Source organism: Halyomorpha halys, unplaced genomic scaffold (genome assembly GCF_000696795.3).
Source record: "Halyomorpha halys isolate HHAL.00 unplaced genomic scaffold, Hhal_1.1 Scaffold127.1, whole genome shotgun sequence".
NCBI lineage: Eukaryota > Metazoa > Arthropoda > Insecta > Hemiptera > Pentatomidae > Halyomorpha > Halyomorpha halys.
Genome location: NW_027107825.1, coordinates 421,284 through 442,970, shown reverse-complemented (window position 1 = coordinate 442,970; position 21,687 = coordinate 421,284). Strand labels below are relative to the sequence as shown.

The following is a 21,687-nucleotide window of genomic DNA, read 5'->3' as shown; positions in this document are numbered from 1 at the left end:
TGAGCCTTAGTAAGAAAATAGATAAGATAGATAATAATGCATTTGTATGTATATATTGTATAAATTTAATAATAAAGGAGGTTACAAAAAAAAAAAAAAAAAAAAAGATAGTATATGTTATTTTTAAAGCAAAAAAATTAATCACTACCAGTCCAAAATTTAAACAATCTTGAAAATCATAGAAATGAGAATTGAAATAGATCAAAGATGATTGATAAAACCATTAATTGATTGATAAAACCATCAAAAGAACTATAGTCAGCCAAAAGACAAAATAGCTTCAAATAATCAGGTATGAACTAAAAAACGAGAAAATATGAAAATACTATAGTCTTTATTTATTTACTGATAGAACAAATCTCAAGGTAAAGATAATGAATGCAGTAATAATAAATAAAGATAAACTGTAGTGTACCTTTGGTAATTAACATTATTAATTATTAAATTGATTTAAAATAGTTTACCTGTTAGTTCATAAGCTCGACTATGATAAAAATATGCTTTTGCTGCAATTAGACTCATGCTCCGCCTGTTTTGGTCACATATCTAAAATAATTCAATGATAATCAAACTGTCACATAGAAATATTATATCAAGAATACAAGAAAACATAATAAACTATAAAACTCAAAATTTAACAATGAATCCCATTAAAAAAAATCAAAATGTTATTAGTACAAATTGCAATATTTTTATTCATACATTATATTTCTTTATGTGATACTTATGCTTTATTAAAAATAACCCTAACAATTTTCAACAAATTAAGTTGAGTAGTTTCGAGAAATAATTTTTTTAAGACTGAAGAGTTTATAGTTGACCATAGATATAAATAAATAAGGAGAAGATGGTTGAGGGAGCGATCAGTGAAGAACACAAACAAGTAAACACTTATTTATTAGTGCCAAAGTTTCGGCCAAAGAAACCATTTTGATTCATTGAGGCGAGGTGATGTAATTATCCATAACTACAAGTTGGTCCTGCAAGTATATTGACATGACCCTCCCTCCCAAGTGATCAAACTATAGCTTCGAATTCTCACTCGCACCAATATACCAACTTTTATTAGAACAGTTATGATAATGTATGAACAATAACAGACATTGCATACCAGATATAGTTTTATTCTAATTAATTTTGATGACTTACCATACTTCTTGGAATACAGGTTGAGATTTTATCTGAAATTGTCTCATAAAATGAGAGGTCACCCTATAATCGGATTCGAACAAGGTAGTTTATTTTTGTGATGAGTGTCTTAATACAACTTGTATTAATAAATAAGTGGAAATCTTTACTTATTTGGGAGAGAGATGATCCAATAAAAAAATTTGTTCAAAACAAGATTGTGGATGATATGTTCAAGGAAAATTGTATATTCAAAATAGAAATTGAGAAGAAAAACCGAATAATATTTAAAGTAAATGGTACTTAAAATTAAGAATTGAGAAAACTAACATAATGAGGTTCATTTAAGCAAAATCAAAATAGTATGTTTTAATTTCAAAGCTTCATTATACTTTCATGATACTGCAATGCTTTTAAATCTAAAAAGTACCTGATTTAAGCATGTTTGCTTCTTTATGAGATATGTATGTTAAACTTGTACTGGACTACCTTTCCTTTCCTCTCTTCAACCTACTCCTTCTGCAACTTTACAAATAGACACGCAAAATCATAAGTTTACCATGTCAATTAAACTGAGTAGAGGGAAAACTATCCACTCTTAAACCGAAAACGTAATTGTGAACCTATTTAAATTCATGAAAACAGCGAGTGGTCCAATCCATGTTTCCTCTGTTATGAATAGTTTACCAGGCTAGTGGTGTCTCAAAACACACTTTGAGAAACATTATAAAAGAGGGTGAAGACGTAGAGAGGGGTGACAAAACTAGTTTTGAAACTACACCCAAGAAACGGTTCAAAAATAAAACCAAAGTTAACATTGACAGCTTTGATAAAGAATCTATTCGCAGACTTGAGACTAATTTTCATATAAATGATAAAAAACTGCCGTCTTTGAAACAGTCCCAGTCAAAGATAAAGAATAGCTTAAAGTGAAAAAAATTAAACTCTCCCATAGGTTGCTGACATAGTTATTTTCAAGTTTAGACATATTCCAATCTATAGTTATTCCAATCAGAACTTTAAAAGTGTAAAGAATATTTTTTTAGTTCAAAGTTTCATTGGTATTTTATTTTTTATTTAGTATTTGGGCACCCAGAAAATAAAACAGGCATATTTTATTTTTATTTGTAACATGTTAAAATGATTAATATAGCCCCTAAGCCTATCAGACACAATGCCAGAATTTTGTTAAATTTGTAATAAGCAATGAGTAGAGCTGTAACAATCTTTCATACTAACCTTTGATATCAATTTGTCAGAGCATGGAACAGCAACCGTGTAATTACCACAATCTAATAGATAGATCAGAATCAGGAGATGAATATAAGAATCAATTTCTGGTAATATTGGAATAATAATGTTTTCATCAATGTTTGTGATTCTTCCTTTAGATGGAACCCACTTGAAAACTTCATCATGCATGTAATAATATTCAGGAAGAAGAGACATAAAAACATCTCTATTAAGTTTTTTCCTAAATCAGATCAAATTGCATAAAAGTAAAAAACAATTAACCAATGGTACATTGCCGGAATCAGTCAAAGTGAATATATAATCCAAAATTTCTGATGGAATGTCTTCTACTTATGTTCCATAAAATGGGTATGATACAACCATAGGGTAACTATGGTCAACCACTCGGTTATAACTATTTTCATTATTATGAATAAAAACATGTGATATAATATTTTCATATCTCGAATCAACTATAACGAAAACTAATAATGTGGATTGAAACATCAGGGAAATAAATAAAGCAGTATATTTAGTTTGTATTTATTCAATTTGACTAACTTTCGACATTTAAGATACAACATTATTTTAATGCTTTATCAAACAATATTTGACAAAACAATTAAACATCATCAGCATAAAATAATAATTTTACTAAGAAAATTTATAGCCAAAAAAATGATCAAATATTGTATGATAAAACAATTAAACATCAGCATAAAATAATAATTTGGCCAAAAAGATAAACCAACAACAAACAATTGAAGAATAATTTAAGAATAAGGTTCTATTATTCAATTCCCACCTGGGTCGTTCAATATATTTCCTCAATGGAGGACTTGGGCCCAAAAAAAGTTATATTATGTTTGTCTAAAGATGTTGCATTTTTAAATAATATTGTATCATCGATTTGAGGTCTTAGTTATTGGAAGGATATCATTTTCAGGTGGTGAAAGAACGTTTATTTCAATATATTACAACAGAAATTTTGAAAAAATCAATAGAAAATATCAATTTGAAAATGCAGCATTCAGTATTTGTATTTGTTACGTGTTTCTCCCAACAATGATGGAAGTGTTTTAACATACACACCAAAGAATGATTTTAACACACCTAAGAAGTCCAGGAACCATCTTCTAATATTTTGGTATTGGTATCTGGTGGGGGAACTAGTCCGGCTAGTGGGCCTAATAGTCTTTTTTGCCAACCCCAGGTGGTTACCAGAGTTGCCACCACATACTAACCAAGGTAGGATGTCAAGATTAATTTCTCAGGACCACCGAGAAATAAATATTAACTACCACAGGTGGGAATTGAACCCACAATATTCCGAACCGAGTGCTCTGGGACCTATGCCCCAAAATGCACAGCCTCACTTCCCTATCTTCTAATAAGGAGGTGAAACGTCTTAAAAAACAAATCAGTACATCAACATAATAAAACCTGTAACCTAAGGAGGGTCTTAGATACAGTACTTGATAAAGGAAGTACTGTTTCTAGATCAACAGTTGTGCAAGGAGGCGATTTGATCAGAATAATGATCAACCTTTAGATTTCCCCCCACTTTTAAATGGCCAGATTTGCTCAAGGAGGGTTTCCTGACTAAAGGTCGATCCACAGCTATTATAACATAAATAATTATGTTACAGCCAGATAAGCACCCAGGCCCAAGATATAAGAACATAGTGCTTTACTCATTGACCTGCCTCACTCCTCACACCTAAATACATTTTGTAAAAAAATTATTTAGCTTCATTATTGTATTTTTTATTTTTACAAGAACAGCTATCATAAGAATTTCAGAACAAGAAGTTTAGTACATATCCTTTAATTGTTTTTTCAGTTATTTCATATTAAAACAAGCATATTTTATAAGTTTCCTTGATGTGCAATACATATTATGTTTAATGGATAATATTAATTGTATTTGTTCTATAACAGATAGTGATTTGTATGGCCAATAAAACAGATTGAGAACTAAGGTAAATATATCTTTGGAAGTGTTAATCTGAATTTCCTTATAAAATATCCTATAACTTAATGTTCATGCTGAAAATTGAAAGGATAAAATTATAAAACACAATATCTTGCCTTGTTTTTGGTAAAGTGCAGACAACCCTCAAGATGAACCTTGGTTCTTTTTTAAGAACACCTTTTTCAATCTCTTTGACTTGTAATTTAATTAGTTCAGCAGTTTCTTTGTCACAAGAACTCATTTGTTGCCCAATGTCAGAGTTGATTTTATCTACTTTCAGAGAATCTGGTATTTTATTTCCAACTGCCATAACAACTTTTTTGATTTATAATTTACTCTGAATGTATATATTTGAATCTGCAATTCATAATAACATACATTAGACGAGCAATCATATAATAGGTGTACACTTTCAATTGCCTAACTATTCATTAAACCATTTTAAATTGATTTTCCACAATATCAGATCTTTTTTGCATAAACCAATTTAAAAAAAGATTATTTAATAAAATATTCAAAATATAACCCAATAGATATATCCTACAAATGGATATTTTTAATTTAGCAGCCTCAGAACCAGATAAAAATGCATAGGAGGAAACTTAACTGAGGAACGTTATAATGGACAGTTAAGGAAAATAACAAATAATAGTTATAGATGATATTATTAATTAAAGGTAATATAAATATTTTGATGATATTAGTAACTTTCAATAAAGTAATAATAATTAAGGTCAATACTGTCCTGATAAGGCCCTAACTCAATATGTTTTTCGCCAACAAAACATTTGCATTGTTCCTGAATCAATCTTAAAAATACACCTTCTTATGATATTGGAAAGCCCTTTGGATCTGATCATTAGATTTAGGGATTTCTAATATTAAGATTATTAATGTAATAAAAACACAGCAAAAGTATATTAAGAACAATTATTTTGAGTTAAGACCTTGCAATTAACCAGATTATTGAAAATACCCACATACTAGTAGGTAAGTAAGATAGTGTGGTCAAAAAGGAACTCAAATCGTACACAACTATTTATTAAGCATCAACATTTTGCCCCCACTTTGCATGCCTTTAATCTAAAAAGTAAGCCAAAAATTCAATAGAAGTATCTTTGGTTTACTCGCTTGACAAAATCCCTGTGAAATAAGGTAAAACATTGATATATCATAAATAGATGTGTACTATTTGAATTCCTTTTTTACTACACAGGACCATCTTATAACATCTATTACTCTATAATAGCCTTTACTTTAAACAAGAGCAATTACTTTTACATATAAAAATTTACTTGTAACTCAACTTGATAAATCAGGAATTTTTTAAATAATTATTTTAGTAAATAAACAACTCATTAATAATCTATATATTTATTTGGTCATTAACTAATCAATTTATTTTAACTACATATTCAATACGTTAAACATATAGGCCAAAATTAAATTTTTTGACAAATGAATCAGCAAACAATCAAAATTACTTATAAATATAATATAATAACATCAACTGTAACCAAAAAAGTGGTATGTTTTAACAGTTATGTGAAATACAAATAATATAATACATCATTTTAGTCAAAAGCTGGGAAATTCAATATTTAAATAATAGCGATTACTTGGTAAAAATGTTAGTTGATGGATTTAAAATGCAACTTTCCGATACTAAATTAAAGAACCGCGCCATCTTAACCGTCAGTAGAAAATCCCTTATCTTTCAATACTTTTTACAAAACATAAGATGATTAATTCTACAACCAATTATTAAATAAACATTTAGGTATATGAATACTGTGGTATGATAATGACGAGACGTTTTACGGAGAAATAACATAATAATTTTTCAAGACATAATCCAAAAAGATCTAAGATTCTAAAAATGCAACTTACTATAATACCCAAAGGATCTGCTAACTAGAAGTGATAATTTTAAATGAACTTCCTTTAAACAGATCATCTATCTGAAAGAATGACCATTATTAAATTATCATTTACTAACCAAAAATAAAATTTAAAATAGAACTAATTTTACTAACCAAAATCTAAAAAATAGAGTAAAAATTTGAAAGTATTAATATATGTTTTTTTATTTTTATAATTATAAAATACTGAATTAACTAATTTGAAAAGCTCCATACACGTAATTTTTTATTTCAAATACGTATATTACTATGTTTTAATGCATTCAAAATTTATAAATTTTTTATTTAGTAATTGCAATTGAAAATACGTTCTGAGAAACAATCAGCATGTATTGCTGATTTGAAGGAGGTTAAGTTAGGTTACTGAGACTCAAAAATTTATTCACTGTGAATTTTGTTATTACTTACTGCACTATAAAGTTTTTTAATGCTATATTAATTAATAAACATTTAAATTCAAATGAATTTTAATAATCTAGTGCGAAACTTTTGTAGTAAACGTTATTTCATCCAAACATTTAGATTATATAGTTCGAAAAGTCAAAGCGTTTCACCCATTGACTACTGCTTGGATTTAGTGAGGTATTGTTCCAACTTGAAAAAAAAACGCATTAAATCATGTCTTTGAACCTTATAATTATTTATTTGTTTTATCTTAGAAAAAATGATTATGAAAACTTTTTATGTGCTCTTTTACTGCCAAAAACACCAAGAAATGCTATAATTTCTGTCAGAGCATTTAATGTCGAAGTTTCTAAAGCTGCTATTGCTTCCAAAGACTCTAGAATTTCCTTGATGAGGCTTGGATTTTGGAATGAAACGATTGCAAAAATTTATGAAGGAAATCCACCCAATCACCCTGTAGCAATCCAGCTTGCTAGGGTAAGGCATTTTGATATGTTTTAATTAATTATATATGTCATTCCAAGTATAATTATAGGTCTAAACTCGATTTTCATTTCTACATTAAGTTTTAAATGCGTTCAATTTAATTTCAGACTATTTCAAAGCACGACCTTAAAAAGAGAAATTTTATGCGTTTAGTAAAAGCGAGAGAAGTTCAATTAACAGAACCATGTTTTCAATCATTAGATAATATGGAAAAATATTCAGAGGAAACTGTTTCTCCTATTATTTATATGAGTCTTGAAGTAGCAGGTGACCATAGTTTTTTTTCCCTAGCTTTTGTTATACATGCATGGTTATTATCAATTATTTCAATTGTATTCAAGGAATAAAGGATATTAATGCAGATCATGCTGCTAGTCATGTTGGGAAGGGGCAAGGTCTAGTTATGCTGTTACGCATAGCAAGAAGTGGTAATAGCTCCTGGAGTCTTCCTCGGGATCTATTGGAGTCAGTTGGATTTGATGTAGCCAAAGGTCTTTTACCTCATTCATCATCAACAAAAGATTTAGTTTTTAAAATAGCTTCACGTGCCAAAGCTCATATAGATAAGGTAGTATATTTATTTTTGCCCAATCAATTTTTGAAAACAATTTAACTTTTAAATATTGAACCACCAAAAAAACAGGAATGTACCTAATTAAAATATCTCAGACATTAATATGATTCAAATTTTTTGCTTGAATTGACCAAAAATTTTTATTAGAAAAGTAAATATGCACTGATTTGGTATCCAAAGCACTTGTCTTTCACTCATATAATGGGATGATTTGTGGAACTAGGTAACTACAGTTCAGCTTTTTGAAAAAACCAGATTGATAAACTTGTCCATTCATAAAATGGAAATTTTTCCTGAAGATCAACTCATTTAGTTTTTAAAACAATACACCTGTGGGTTATATAGTATGTTGTTAACCTAACCTAATGGATTTTTTTTGTGTAAAACATTTTTCAAAATTTGACGAATATATCAGGTTGTAAAATAAGTTCGTAGCGTTTTTTACTGGTGATTTCAAATGTACAGAACCCACTTTTCATCTTCAGTATCAACCTCTTTAAAAATGGATCATTAACATTACGTTTCAGGAGCGAATCGTTAATGGATATGCGGTCCAATAAATTTTTTTCCATCAAATTGTGAAGAACCCATATATCACTTCAAGAAACATCCCGCAGCCCCCAAATGATTTGAGACACTTGCTCAAGATATGTTAAGCATTTCTGCGATATCCTGTGCCATAGAATGAGGGTTTTCTGTGGCCAATGCTTGATTTTGGTCGTTATTAACAGTTGAAGGATGACCCGAGTGCTGTGCGTCTTCCAAGTCAAAATTTCTGGTTCTGAACCGAGCAAACACTTACGGACAGTGCTTTCTCCTAAGGCATTATCGCCATAAACACTGCAAATTTTGTTAACCATTTGTGCAGCGGCTTTTCTGAAATAAAAAATCATTAAATGAAGAACATTTTTTTTTTTTTCTCTTCCATTTGAAGCAAGCAAAATACCACTTAAAGATAAGGAATCTCGGTTGAAACTGATGCATAAAAGCACCTTAACTAATCCTTTTTTAGAATATATAAACATTATTGACCAAGTAAACATGATTTTATAAATACTGAGAGGATTAAATTGAAATATTGATAAACACTACAAACTTATTTTACTACCATATAATGATATATATATATATATATAGTTTTGTGGATAGTTTTAGAGATATACAGCAACTAATGAAAAATTAATTTTTTATAACAGCTGTCTTTTTTATTTCTTCAAACTTCCTGACTTTTTTCCTAGGACTCCTGGGGTATGTTTAAGTTACTAAGTTAGGACATATTTAAATGTTTTAAGACCTAGATTTAATTAAAAAATTTTTATCAAAACGTCAGAAATATATGTAGTACCCTCTCCTTGTAAGTTCAGAAGCTTTATTAGTCATCTGTTATAGTTCCAATAGTCTGTTTCTCTTTCTGACTCCTCATTTTCATTCGTCCTGAATAAAACCTACTAAGTGAATTGAAAATAAATAATTTTGACTGCTACCTTGACCATCTTTTCTTAAATTTCTATGTTAAACTATTCCGCAGATTATTAATTTGATCATAACTTATCAAGGAAAGTATGTATATATCATATGCATCACATTTTTCAATACTTTTATTCTTGCAAATAATTATTTTAATTAATTCTATTAGTTTATAATTAAATATTGTTTTGTTCAGGCTAGGTCTCTAAGTTCTAAGTTACCAAGAGGCTCTTCTGTTTATCTTTTACCTGCAATACCCACTGCTAATTATCTCAGAAGACTTAGGTATTTATTTTATTATTTTTGTATATTTAATTTTAAAATATTTAATTTGTGCTTTTAACTATTTATTAATAGTCCCTCTACTGTTTTTCATTAGTGATGCAGACTTTGATGTATTTGAACCATTGATAGGAGAAAGAGATTTTCTTTTAGGATTATCTTTATACTGGGCCAAATTATCTAATTCTTATTAATTTCCCTTGAGGTAATAAGTAGTCTATATTTCATATCATTTGTCTATCACACTATGCAACATGAATTTCTGTGTTTCTATAATTTTTTATGTAAGTAGGTTTTCACTTTCATGTTTCTAGGTTATAAGAAAATACTTTTAATACAATCTGCTAAAAAAACAAACAAAAAAAAAAAGATAATTTTGTATAACAATTTTTTGTTATAAAAAATTGTTCTAAATGTTTGAAAACGTTGCATAGTGTTCATTGTAAGTGATCTAGTTAATCATTATTGATATTATGTTAAATTTCTCTTTTGTAGTCCTTTGATGATCAATGTTTTGGTTTGGTATATCAAACAAAATATTTGTTAAACAAAGAAAGTTGTTGCTGATGTGTATACTTTTTGTAAAAATCTGGTGAGGAATTTTATTTTTTTAACTATTCCTGTTTTTTATCTGATTTTATGTCAAAAAAATAAGCACAAGTATTTTGATACCACAGTTTGTTTGTGTTATTTCTTTGAATAAAAAATGTTAGTGATAACAGTGATATTGAATATCAATGTGCCTAATTGAAAGTTTTTGTTTCTTTTAATTATACAGAGCAACGGAGATTTTATGGCACAGGGTTTCAAAATAAATTATGGATAGTTTAAGTCTTCTAAATACAAGAAAAATATAGGATTCGTTGAATTAACTCCATTTTTTGTATTAAAAGCTATTCATAATCTATTATTAAATAATTTTTCTCTAAAAGATATTTTTTGGTGAATATATTCCATTTAGCCTATTAAGGGATGCCATTTTGAAGTGAAACTTTTTACTAACATTCTACAACTCAAAAAAAAAAAATTGCTCTCTCTCCTTTTATTTTATTTTTTTCCTTCTTTCTCCCCACTGTACTTTAGGGAAATCCTATTTTTTACATTTTAATAATCCGTCAAGATAAAACTCAGTCACCAAGCTTCCTGCATCACAGTAAGCAAGTTTCCCAAGTCTTCAGACCTGCATTCACGTTCCAAATATCTCTGAACCAAAGTGATGCATTGTATAATCTTTATAACAATGGGACACTAATTTTGATAAAAAAGCTAATGGGTCACCAACAACTGGAGAGCTGTTCCCACCAAACAAGGCTCCAGTAACTTTCTACCTACATTCGAGTGGGTCTACTCTATATACATATAATTGTTACATAAATTATTATTATTATATTATCTATGTTATATTAATCCCTTGGCAGGTGGCCTTTGTTACATACATTATTATAACATGAAAGGAATATGGTCCGGGTGCGGTCAAAAAAACTCAAATAGTAGAATTATACTATTTTAATGAGCCAACGTTTGTATTTTATTTGGAACACCATCTTTGAAAAATTTTTGAAGGCCTCTACCTGATATGTTTGAGGCATATCGGGAGTAGCCACGAGTTCTTCTAGGGATTTAGGCGATCAGTCGAGCAAGGAGAACTGATCTGCTAAAGCCAAGCTGGCATAAGTGTACATAGGGCAGTCAAAAATTATATGTTTCATGTATTCCACAGCTCTGCAGCTTCAGTTAGGGTCATCCTTTTTTTTTTTTTTTTTTTTTTTTTTTTTTTAATAAATGTAACTTAATATTGATGTTACCATGCCCTGTAAGAAGCTGCACTGTCCAGCTGTCTGTCTTTACACATTCATTTTTTACCCTTTTTCTGACATATGGGAGATACTCATGAGTCATTTTTACAGTTGCCCAGTTATCCCACCTCCTCTGCCATTCAGAAAAGACAATGTCATTGATTTCACTAGCAACATCTTTGAATTTACCACTGGAACTAACGAAATAAATTGACCCAATGCTGGCCAGCATCATTTCATTATATTGTACTTGACGATGGCAATCTGGATTCGAAGGTCTAATAGTAGTTTACCCCTAATTACTTAAACAGCTGAAGTTGGCACTGTCCTATAAGTCCCAGTCACAAGTAATAGAGGAACCAGGAACAGGAACCATTTGTGCCTGTTCCAGCAATTTAAGATCTGAATACGTGAGATATTGTTCCCAAAATGCAGGTACAGTATAGAGGGCAATAGGCAAAAAGGCTGCTTTGTATAATATTTCTCTACACTTATATTAGAGGCCCCAGGTCATTCCTGCTATATTATTGAGACAGCTGTAGTGTAAAACAGTTTTACTTTTTACTTCCTTTCACCCAAAAGAACGCCCAGAGACCTCACTTTATGTGATGGTTTTATTATTTTATTCCCCATTACCATCCTAAGAAGAAAGTCTCACATTTTCCCCTTCAAGAACAGGAGTTGGGTCCCTCTCTCTCTCCCAGACAAGGAAATTTTAAAACTTAATTTAAAAGATAAATCAGCGAAGATGATTCAGGGTCTAGGTGTAGAGACCCAAGGTACTTTAAACCTGATCAAAGAATGTAGAAAAAAAAAACTATCCCACTTAACAACTACTGAAGGACATATTGGAAGTCTTAAGAAAATATATACATGTGTTCAAACCTCCTCACGAGGAGATTTACCGCTTGGGAGTGTAACATCGAATTCGAACCATGAAAGAAGGACCAGTTGTGAAACGACCCTACCTTGTGCCTTTTTATCAGCAACCAGCGGTGGCAGAGCATATTCAGGACATGCTTCAAAACGATATCATACACCCTTCTGAGAGCCCATGGTCAGCACCTGTAGTGCTTGAAAAAAAAAAAGAAGGGAGATGGTCTCTTAACTTTTATGTACAGGTTCTGTCTGACATTAGAGCGTATGGGGCGAAGCAGATTCTCTCTACTATAGATTTAGTTTGTGGTTATCATCAGATATCAATCTGGCAAGATCAGGAGAAGACTGCATTTACCACTGAGGGAGGACACTTCGATTATAAAAAGATGTCTTTTGGTTTAGGTTAATGCACTGACGAAATCTTGGAGACTGATGGATCAGCTACTTTCAGAAATAAAAGAGGACGAATGTATACTATATTTTGTTGATATTATCGTCTACAGCGCAAATATAGAGGAACATTGTCAGTGATTAAGAAGGGTGTTATCGTGACTAAATGAAGCTAATTTACAAGCAAAGTTGGACAAGTTATAACCGAAAATTTTGACTTATCTTTAGTTATATATTTATCGTTTATACTTGCCTATGGTCAGCGGAGATGAGTGTGAGTTAAAGGGGGAAAAAAATATATAATCGTAAAAGGGAAAAATAGGCAAAACAATAAAGAATAAATTGCTCCTTAGGCGCCACTGTTTTTATTTCACCATGGCAACTGTAACACCCCTCCCTTTCCTCAAAAAAGAAGAATGGAAACCTAGTGGACCAAAACAAGAGAAGAAGAATGTTTACACAGTCGTTGGCTCTCCTTGAGGATCTAACATTAAGTCTTGGACATGCCAATTCCCCGCGCTTAAACCAGAACCAAAATCCTCTACTTCTACTATAATTGGTGATATCACCTTCTTGATCCGACATTTCTTATATTTTTGTACCAGTTTACTCGAGAAGTACACAGCGCCGTCTGACTGATGTTGAGTTTTACACCATACTATTTGTCCAACATGGTAATTGACGGGTCTATGTCTAAGGTTGTAAACTTTTGTGCTTTTCTCGTGGCAGCATTCAGATTCTCCCTAACTTCTTCAAAGAGTTCAGACATTTTTTGCATCTTGGATAAGTGCTTTTGTCTATCGAAACCTAGCTCTTTTGGCCTACCGTCACCTACTCGATAGTCATTTCCACTTCTTGCTAGTTCCCGGCCATGGTTTATATATGCCGGTGTAAAACCAGTAAATTCGTGTACTGCCATCTTCAGAGCAAAAGATACTTTTGGTAACTCTTTATCCCAAGTCCTATGGTTATCCTTGACATATGAGGTCAGCATACTTTTTATCACTCTTTTGACCCTTTCTGTTGGATTCGTTTGCAGATGGTAATAAGCCGTAAACCATGTAGTAACCTTATATTGCTCCATCAAGGTTATAAATTCTCTACTTTTGAATTGGACCCCATTATCACAGATTATTATTTGAGGAACTTCGAACATGAGAAATACTTATTCTTCTATGTGTTTCACCACAAGTCTGCTTGTACCTTGTCTCAGATGGAGTATTTCGAAAAATAATCTGTAATACAAAGTATGAACCTGTTTTGCTTCGTTGCCAACGGTAAGGGGCCCATCAAGTATGCACGTATTATTTGCCACAGATATTCTGCAACTTTCTGTTCCCCCATTAAACCTGCTGGCTTCTGCTGACTTTGTTTGGTTTCCAAACTAGTTTGGATCTTGTCACGTAGCGTCTAACATCCGAATTCATGCCTGGCCCATAATATTTTTCCTTCAGCCTCTATAATGTTTTGTATGAACCTAGGTGACCTGATATGGGGCTGTCATGATAGTCCATGAGAAGTTCTCTTCTCTTTGATTTAGGGACCACAATCTTCCAGGGTCTGTCTTCCCCAAGAATGTCATTCCTGTCAACCACTCTCTTCATGAGTATACCATTGTCTATGGTCCACTCCGGATAGGACTCTGGTTGCTTCACAATTTTGTAGATCATACCGCTGTACCATCCATCCGGTTTATGGCCGTCATTCCTCATAGCGATGTCTGCTATCTCCCCAGCATCTTCCAAAGACCTAGAAAGAGCATCCACTATTTTATGAAGTTTTCTGGGTCTTATGTCTAATGGAAAAATGATATTGTGGCAATTTCACAGACCATCGTGTGAGTCGGCCATTTGGTTCTTTTAGGCTATGAATCCACTTCAAAGCCATGTGATCTGTTACAACCGTAAACTCCATTCCTTCTAAATATGGTCTGAATTTTTCAATAGCCCATATTACTGCCAGACATTCCAACTCGGTTGTTGAGTACTTCTCGGCGGCTGTCAATCCTCGGCTTGCATAAGCAATAGGTTTTTCTCCATCAAGTCCGACTAGGGATAGAATTGCTCCCAGTCCCAAATTAGATGTGTCCGTTTGTAATACAAACGGAAGATTGAAATATGGACAGGTTAAGAGTGGTGCTGACACCAGTATCTCCTTAATGTCGTTAAAAGCTTTTTCCTGACGTTCTCCCCAGTTCTATTTAATTCTCTTTTTCATGAGTTCAGTCAATAGTGAAATAACCGATGCAAAATTCGGTATAAATCTTCTATACCAGGAAGCTATTCCAAAGATTTTCCAGGTGCTGCCATGGTTCACCACTTAAAGATGTTTCTCCTCTTATTCCTGATGGAATTTGACTGGTAGCGTTACTTTTCCAATTACTGTAGTCAGTGCCCCATCTGCAAGATTAAGTTTCGTATTACCTGTCTTTTCTAAACACATTCCCAGTTTAGAGAATTCCTCCCATGTTTCAACATTCAATAATGATCTTGTCGCTCATAAGTCCAGAAGTCCTAATATGCCTTTACCTAAAATATTAATGGTTAGAAATGGTCTATTATCCTTCGGGATTTTTGTCATCAATGAGACCGCATTTCCACAAAACGTTTCTCTTACGGTTTCCAACCACCGTAACCATTCGTCGAGTTGCTTATGAACTTCGAGGTTTTGTTCAGATATTGTCCATTTATGTCTGACCCCCTTTGCGTTTCCCTGTTACTTATCTCACTTTTTGGGTTCGGGACAGTCTTTTGAAGTGTGGCTCTTCTTCAATTCTACAATTCCACGTTAGTACCCTACATTTTCTGGCCATGTGCCCTAACCCAGAGCATCTAAAACAAGTTATATTTCGGGGTGATCATCCCTGAGCGATGTTCACTTCGTTTAACTGTGGTCTTAGGGTTCGCTGGTATGATGAAATCGATTGTGTACTTGGCTGGTAGGATAAGTCTGGTTCTAAAAGACTTTTTTTTCCTGGTGATGGCCTATGGTTCTCTATCTTCCACTTAGCCTCCTCTAGTCGACGACCTAGTGTCACAAGATCCTTAACTGATCCTATATCGTGTAATGCAAGGCGATTGTATGGGAGCATATTTCCTTATTATCCTCAACATTTCTTCCTCAGAAGGAAGAATATTCAGGCGGTGATAGTAGTTGCTCATCATAGCAGCGTACACGCCTATTGACTCCTCCAATCCTTGGGTCCGTTTCCTTATTTCGTCCCATAGCCTATCGTCGTAATCCCGCGGCTCGAACTCTGCTTTAAGCTCTGCTACCAGGTCTTCCCATGTAGACACTTCTCTTTTCAGTGCCCTAACTGTTATTAACTGCACACCAACTGTCCTGACTTGATTTTAAACTGAAGTAATTTGTTTGAGCAAACTGATGATTCTGAGTTATGATCTGTAATGAGAGACCCTGTCGGTTGCTGTATTTTTCCTTCTCGTTCCATAGTTAAGAGTGTTTGGAGTCTCTTTCGCATAGTATCAACTTTCTTCAGATCCGAAATTCCCCTTATAGTGAGTTCGTACTCCACTTCATCTTTCTTTAATTGGTACACATCCATTTTCGTTTCTTTGGTTCGTCTATAACTAAACCTGCTTCAAATATTTGACAGAATAAAAAAAAAATGACTACAAAATTTAAGAAAATTAACCACCTTGGGTGGCAGACTATATAACCTCAAATTTTGACTTATCTTTAGTTATGTGCATATCTATAGTTATAAGCATCCCAGGGAGGCAAATAACAAGCACCCTGCCATCAAATTCTATGAAATGAGGAAAAAAATAAAACCGAAATGGCCGACAAGGGTGTGGGGAAGGTGTCGAATCCGCAGAGAGCTATAAGGCAGATAGGAACCGTCAGGAGCAGTACCACTATGAATTAGCCCAATACAATCATTATAATAGAAGGAAAAAGAAACATATGCAAGCACCAGAGTCATTGACGCAATCATAAAAGATGCCAAAAATAAGAAAAATGATTGCGTGGTGGTTTTTCTGGATGTGATTGGTGGTTTTGACAACGTTGGTCATGGATACATAGTGAGCTCGCTGGAGGCAAGAGGTGTGCCTCATGAACATTGCCCAGCGACTGTCGAATGTTCCAGATGCCCTATTCCAGTCTATATTCAGTTACGAAGCCTAAATCGCGGCATGTGCTGATAGACTTGGGGTGGATAAGGGCAACCAAAGTGTGAGAGCTCTACGACAGTCGTTGCGTGAGAATGCTTTCGAAGAATGGGTCAGTTGCAGGTGGTAGGGTATTGGTGTTCGCCATTTCAAAGAGACCCCGAGAGCTAATAGATATGTATGTGAGAAGCAGATACTCTTGGGGTCAGAATGGGCGAACGCCCTGAAACTTAATATTAACTACGCACCCCTGCATGGAGTCCCAGGAGGCAGTGGACTGCAAGGAGAAGTTGGGTCCCTCTGTCGCAAATGCGACAGAGATTCTGAAACACCGGTTCATGTCCTGGGAAAGTGCCCCAACAATTCCCTCCTTATAATACGCCTTATAACAGGGTCAAAGAAGAATTGATGAAGTTCCTTGAAAGAAAAGACTTCACCTGCTTCAAGGAGGTCTATTGTGTTGACACCGACGGATCCATAAGATATGCCGATATTGTCGCATTTTACAAAAATTGGACAGCTCTGGTTTTGGATCCGATGGTAAGATTTGAAAGTAATGACCTCGAACAGGAAGGTGGAGTGGAAAGGGAAAAAAGGAAATATATGATAAATGCATCCCTTTCCTTAAGGAACAATTCCGCGAGACCTTCGGAGAGAGAGAGTTCACCGTGAGAGGCCTCTGGTTTGGATCTCGCAGAACAATACCAAATAGAACAAGGAGCTTCTTAGAAGGCCTAGGTGTTAGCATCGGGGATATTGTGATCTTAGCAGAAAATATTATTTTGGACTCCCTGGGATCATACACCATCACCTGTATGGGAATTAGCTCGGAGATTATTCATTGTTTTATTTATTTATTTTAATATGTGGACCTGTTGATTTGTGTGTTTTAACTTATTTATTCATTAAATTATTTTATTTTATTAGTACTATTATTTTTATTATATTTTCCCTTGAATCTATGTGTTAGTATTGTTCTCGTAAAATGTATTTATTTGTTTGTTTTTTGGTAAACTGATCTACTTCTGTGACTATTATTAATGGTCTGATCTCACATTGCCGTCTAATAGTGAATTTGTTTAGCGGGTCACTGGAGAGGATCTAGAAGGGTGAATTTGTTGATCGGGTGAATTAAAAATTGTGAAATGGTGAAATTGAAGGAACAGAAAAGGGAAAGAAAAAAAAAGAATGAATTGAAATATTTGTATTTTGTGTATAAACTGAAATTGATTGTAAAAGGAAACTGTAGGGAAAAAAACTGTTTTCTTTCTATTTTATTATACCATGTAATTTATATATGTCCGATTACGGATTGATCAGTATGCTGTTTAATGTAGCAACCTGATGTATTTGGGCAGCATAGATTAATAAAGTCTATCTCTCTCACTCTCCCTCCCTTCCTCCTTCTCCCTGGCTGTCTATTATTCTAATTATTACTATTATTCTGGATCTAATATTTTCTGCTTTAAGCTATAAAAAGAACACATGATCATTATTAATACAATTCTTAATTTATGTAAAGTTTCATTTCTGTTGGCTAGTCACAAAACTGCCTCAATTAAGTTTTTTTTTAACCTTTTTGTATATACCACTATTGGCTGGCAATGCTGATAAAATTTTTTAATAAAATAAAAATTACATGCGAGTACAGTTTTTATTTTGGAATAAAAACATAACAAATAATTTGATTATATTAAACTTATCTAATAAATTTTCAGGTCTGAGAACATCAATACCATTAGAAATAAGTTACAAGAAGCCATCGGCAGAATTAATCACTGGACCATATCAATAGGCTTACAAATTTCCATAGAGAAAGCAGTATGTCTCCAATTTAGTCGAAAGAGAAATATGCCTCTCCCTCCCGAACTACTGGAAATCAACCAATCCCTTATAAAAATCACCACAAATTTCTAGGCCTTATATTTAATCAAAAATTAAGTTTGCACCGCACATTGCATTATTGAGTTCAGCAGTAACAAAAAAAATTAAATATACTCCAGGTTCTTAATGGTACATCGTGGTGTTGGGACAAGTCCACTATATTAAAACTATATGGTACATTAGTTTGTGCTAAGCTGGATTCTGGGTCTTTTCTCTATAGCTCTGCCCTTCGCCAAACCCTTGCAAATCTCAATTTAGTTCATCATACAGGAATCTGAATTGTGACTGGCACATTTAGAACCAGTCCCATTCTCAGCATTTGCCTTCCTCCCATATCATTTAGGAGACAAAAACTTGCAATAAATTATGTTTCTAAATTACTTCAGCAGACAAATCATCCCACATACAATTACATTTTCCAGTCTAAATTCTTCATAGTTTTTCGACAGAAACCAAACCCAAGACTTCCTTTGGCAGATAGGATCACTTTGGCTATCTCAGCACTTCCATTACTGAAACTCAGAACCCACCACAGGAACCACCAATGCTACATCTTTTCCATATGCACAAAAATAACACCACATCTTTTGAGTATAAAGAACGGTTGTCACATCTTCTTGAAAATATTCCTGAACATTTTTTGATATACACTGATGGTTCAGAATCAGAAAGCTCAACCCCCTCATCTTTCCTTACCCCTGATTCAACCCACAAATTTAAATTACATAAACTATCTGCAATATATAGCACTAAACTCCATGCAATAGCATCAGCCCTCCATTTTTGTCTCTCATTAAATCAAAAGACAATCATAATAATTTCAGATTCATTGAGCTCTCTAAAAAGTTTAAGAAACACGTACCCTGAACATCTACTCATCATAAGAATGCAATCTTCCCTCTTAAAACTATCAGATCAAGATAAGTCCATAAATTTCATATGGGTCCCAAGGTATATTGGCATTGTTAGCAACGAGCTTGCAGACAAAGTTACCAGAGAGGCACTCACGCTTCCTGGCCGATGCACCAAACTCGGTAGACATAATAAAATAAAAATATCGGATAGATGCCTGGCCATGTGGGATGAACTCCCCTCCTCCTCCAGAGTAAATAAAAAGATAGCAAAACCAACATCCTACTCTAGCTACCACAGTGAGGAAGGTGCTCTAACCCGCTTAAGAAAACTTCCACCTGCAACCTGCCGATATTGTCAGTCCATTCTATCAATTAAACATATTTTTGAAGCGTGCTTTCACTATTTACCAACAATAAGCAGAATAGGACTGACCCCAAATTTATCAGAAGCTCTCACAGGAAGTTAAAGTCACAATGGTATTTAAATTTTTAAAAACATATCATCTTCTTTCCAAATTATAGCCTTTCTTTGACTTTAATTTTACTATTATTATTTTTTTCAAGTGTGAGTGAGTAGATGTGTGTGTGTTTGTCTTTATAATTATAATAATCCATATGCGTTGATGACCAAAAGGTTTTACGCTTTTAAAGAACACAAAACAAACTTCTCAAATCATAATACTAGTGAAATTATTTTTAAATAAAAATAACATTTGTTACTTATAGTATAAATAAAACTATTTAATGTTTCAGCTAAAACACCATCTACAGGAACAAATATAAATTTCAGATTATATTATATACTTACAGACTTCCAAGGTAGAGGAGGTTATAAAAGGTTTATCAAGGTTGCTGTGATCATATGAATTCATAATGGTTATTTCATGGCCTTCTAAATCAAAATCCCTCCCCTATGTTGTCCATTCCTTTATAACCTAAATGTTTTAAATTAATTAATTAAATTCTACAATGTAAAATTACAATATAACCAATAAATAATATTGGCAGGGCAGAATATTAACCAGGGGATTTTGATTTAGAAGGCTATGGAATAACCACTGAAGTCAATATAATCACAGCCATCTTGATAAACCTTTTATACCTTGGAAGTTTTTCTCCAGAAATAATGTCTATTCCTTTTGTAGGATGGCATCCAGTAGGACATATTAGACAGTTCAGAGTTGCTGCAACACCCCATATGCCATAAATGGCTTAGCATAGGGATTAAAAAAAAAAAGTTGAGTGTTACTTAAAGTGTGTATACATTTTGTTGTTGATATTGGGTTTTTTTATTTTTACTAATTCTCAGTCACTTTTTTGATATAAACATTAAATATTCTATCAAATAATGTTTACTGTTTTGACTTTCTTTTTTTAACTAAAGAACTTTCTTCATTTTATCAGAAACAATTATTTATTTGTATCAAACTTTATATCAGAGTTGGGCAAAAATTATTCGATTGACAAAAAATGAATACTTTTTTATTCGAATATTTAAAGCACTATTTCAATCAAATAAAAAATTAGTCGAATACATATTATTCGAATAAAAATTTGATTTTTATTTTTAAATTCACTTATTTTTTTAACACCTTCAATTTCTAATGTATGAGGGTTCTATTTCACATATTCAGACGAGTACAAAATGGAAATGCTAAAGTTTAAGCTCACATATCGATTTATTTTAATTTTTTTTATTTCTAATGCATAGCCAATTTTTAGGTTTCCGGATATGCAGATTATGAAAATGCTATCTATTTTAACATGGCGTATCGATTTATTTTAACTTTCTTGATTTCTTTACATCTTACGATCCCTTTATACGTTTTGAGGAATGCAGAATATGAAAAAGATATGGAGTTTAAGATCGCGTATCGATTTATTTTAACTTTCTTGATTTCTTTACGTCTTACGATCCCTTTATACGTTCTGAAGAATGCAGAATATGAAAAAGATATGGAGTTTAAGATCGCGTATAGATTTATTTTTACTTTTCTGATTTCTAACATGTTAGGGTCTCTTTATATGTTTCAATATATGCCAAAAATGAAAATGCTATTGATTTTATGATCGCGTTTCGATTTATTTTAACTTTCTTGATCCCGAACATGTTAGGGTCACTTTATATGTTATGAGATATGTAGAATATGAAAATACTATTGATTTTAAGTTTTAAGAAATATGCATATCTCAAAACATGTTATGAGGCCCTAACATGTTAGAAATCAGAAAAGTTAAATTAAATCGATAGTATTTTCATATTCTACATATCTCAAAAC

The 21,687-nt window shown here is 32.6% G+C and overlaps 2 protein-coding genes across 9 annotated transcripts; one reads left to right on the top strand and one right to left on the bottom strand.

The window, feature by feature from the left end:
• Positions 1 to 450: 450 nt before the first annotated feature.
• On the bottom strand, positions 451 to 20,337 carry LOC106678172 (probable 26S proteasome non-ATPase regulatory subunit 3). The gene is made up of 4 exons (XM_067046196.1): positions 20,217 to 20,337; positions 4,453 to 4,693; positions 2,368 to 2,602; positions 451 to 546 (listed from the first exon to the last, which is right to left on the bottom strand). Exons 2-4 carry the CDS (start codon positions 4,644 to 4,646, stop codon positions 451 to 453), a joined length of 525 nt encoding a protein of 174 aa, XP_066902297.1. The 5' UTR covers positions 4,647 to 4,693; positions 20,217 to 20,337.
• sicily (NADH dehydrogenase (ubiquinone) complex I, assembly factor 6 homolog sicily) lies at positions 6,589 to 20,246 on the top strand. Of its 8 annotated transcripts, none has more exons than XR_010843114.1 (8): positions 6,590 to 6,840; positions 6,918 to 7,140; positions 7,257 to 7,416; positions 7,491 to 7,717; positions 9,387 to 9,475; positions 9,570 to 9,677; positions 9,968 to 10,064; positions 18,389 to 20,246. XR_010843114.1 is itself a non-coding variant. In XM_014416562.2 (7 exons), exons 1-6 carry the CDS (start codon positions 6,719 to 6,721, stop codon positions 9,664 to 9,666), a joined length of 918 nt encoding a protein of 305 aa, XP_014272048.1. In that variant the 5' UTR covers positions 6,590 to 6,718; the 3' UTR covers positions 9,667 to 9,677; positions 9,968 to 10,204. The 8 variants fall into 8 exon arrangements, 3 of the variants coding, with proteins under 3 accessions (XP_014272049.1, XP_014272048.1, XP_014272047.1); XR_010843113.1 differs by lacking the exon at positions 18,389 to 20,246 and adding an exon at positions 10,251 to 17,600; XR_010843112.1 differs by having other exon boundaries at positions 9,570 to 10,064.
• Positions 20,338 to 21,687: the final 1,350 nt, after the last annotated feature.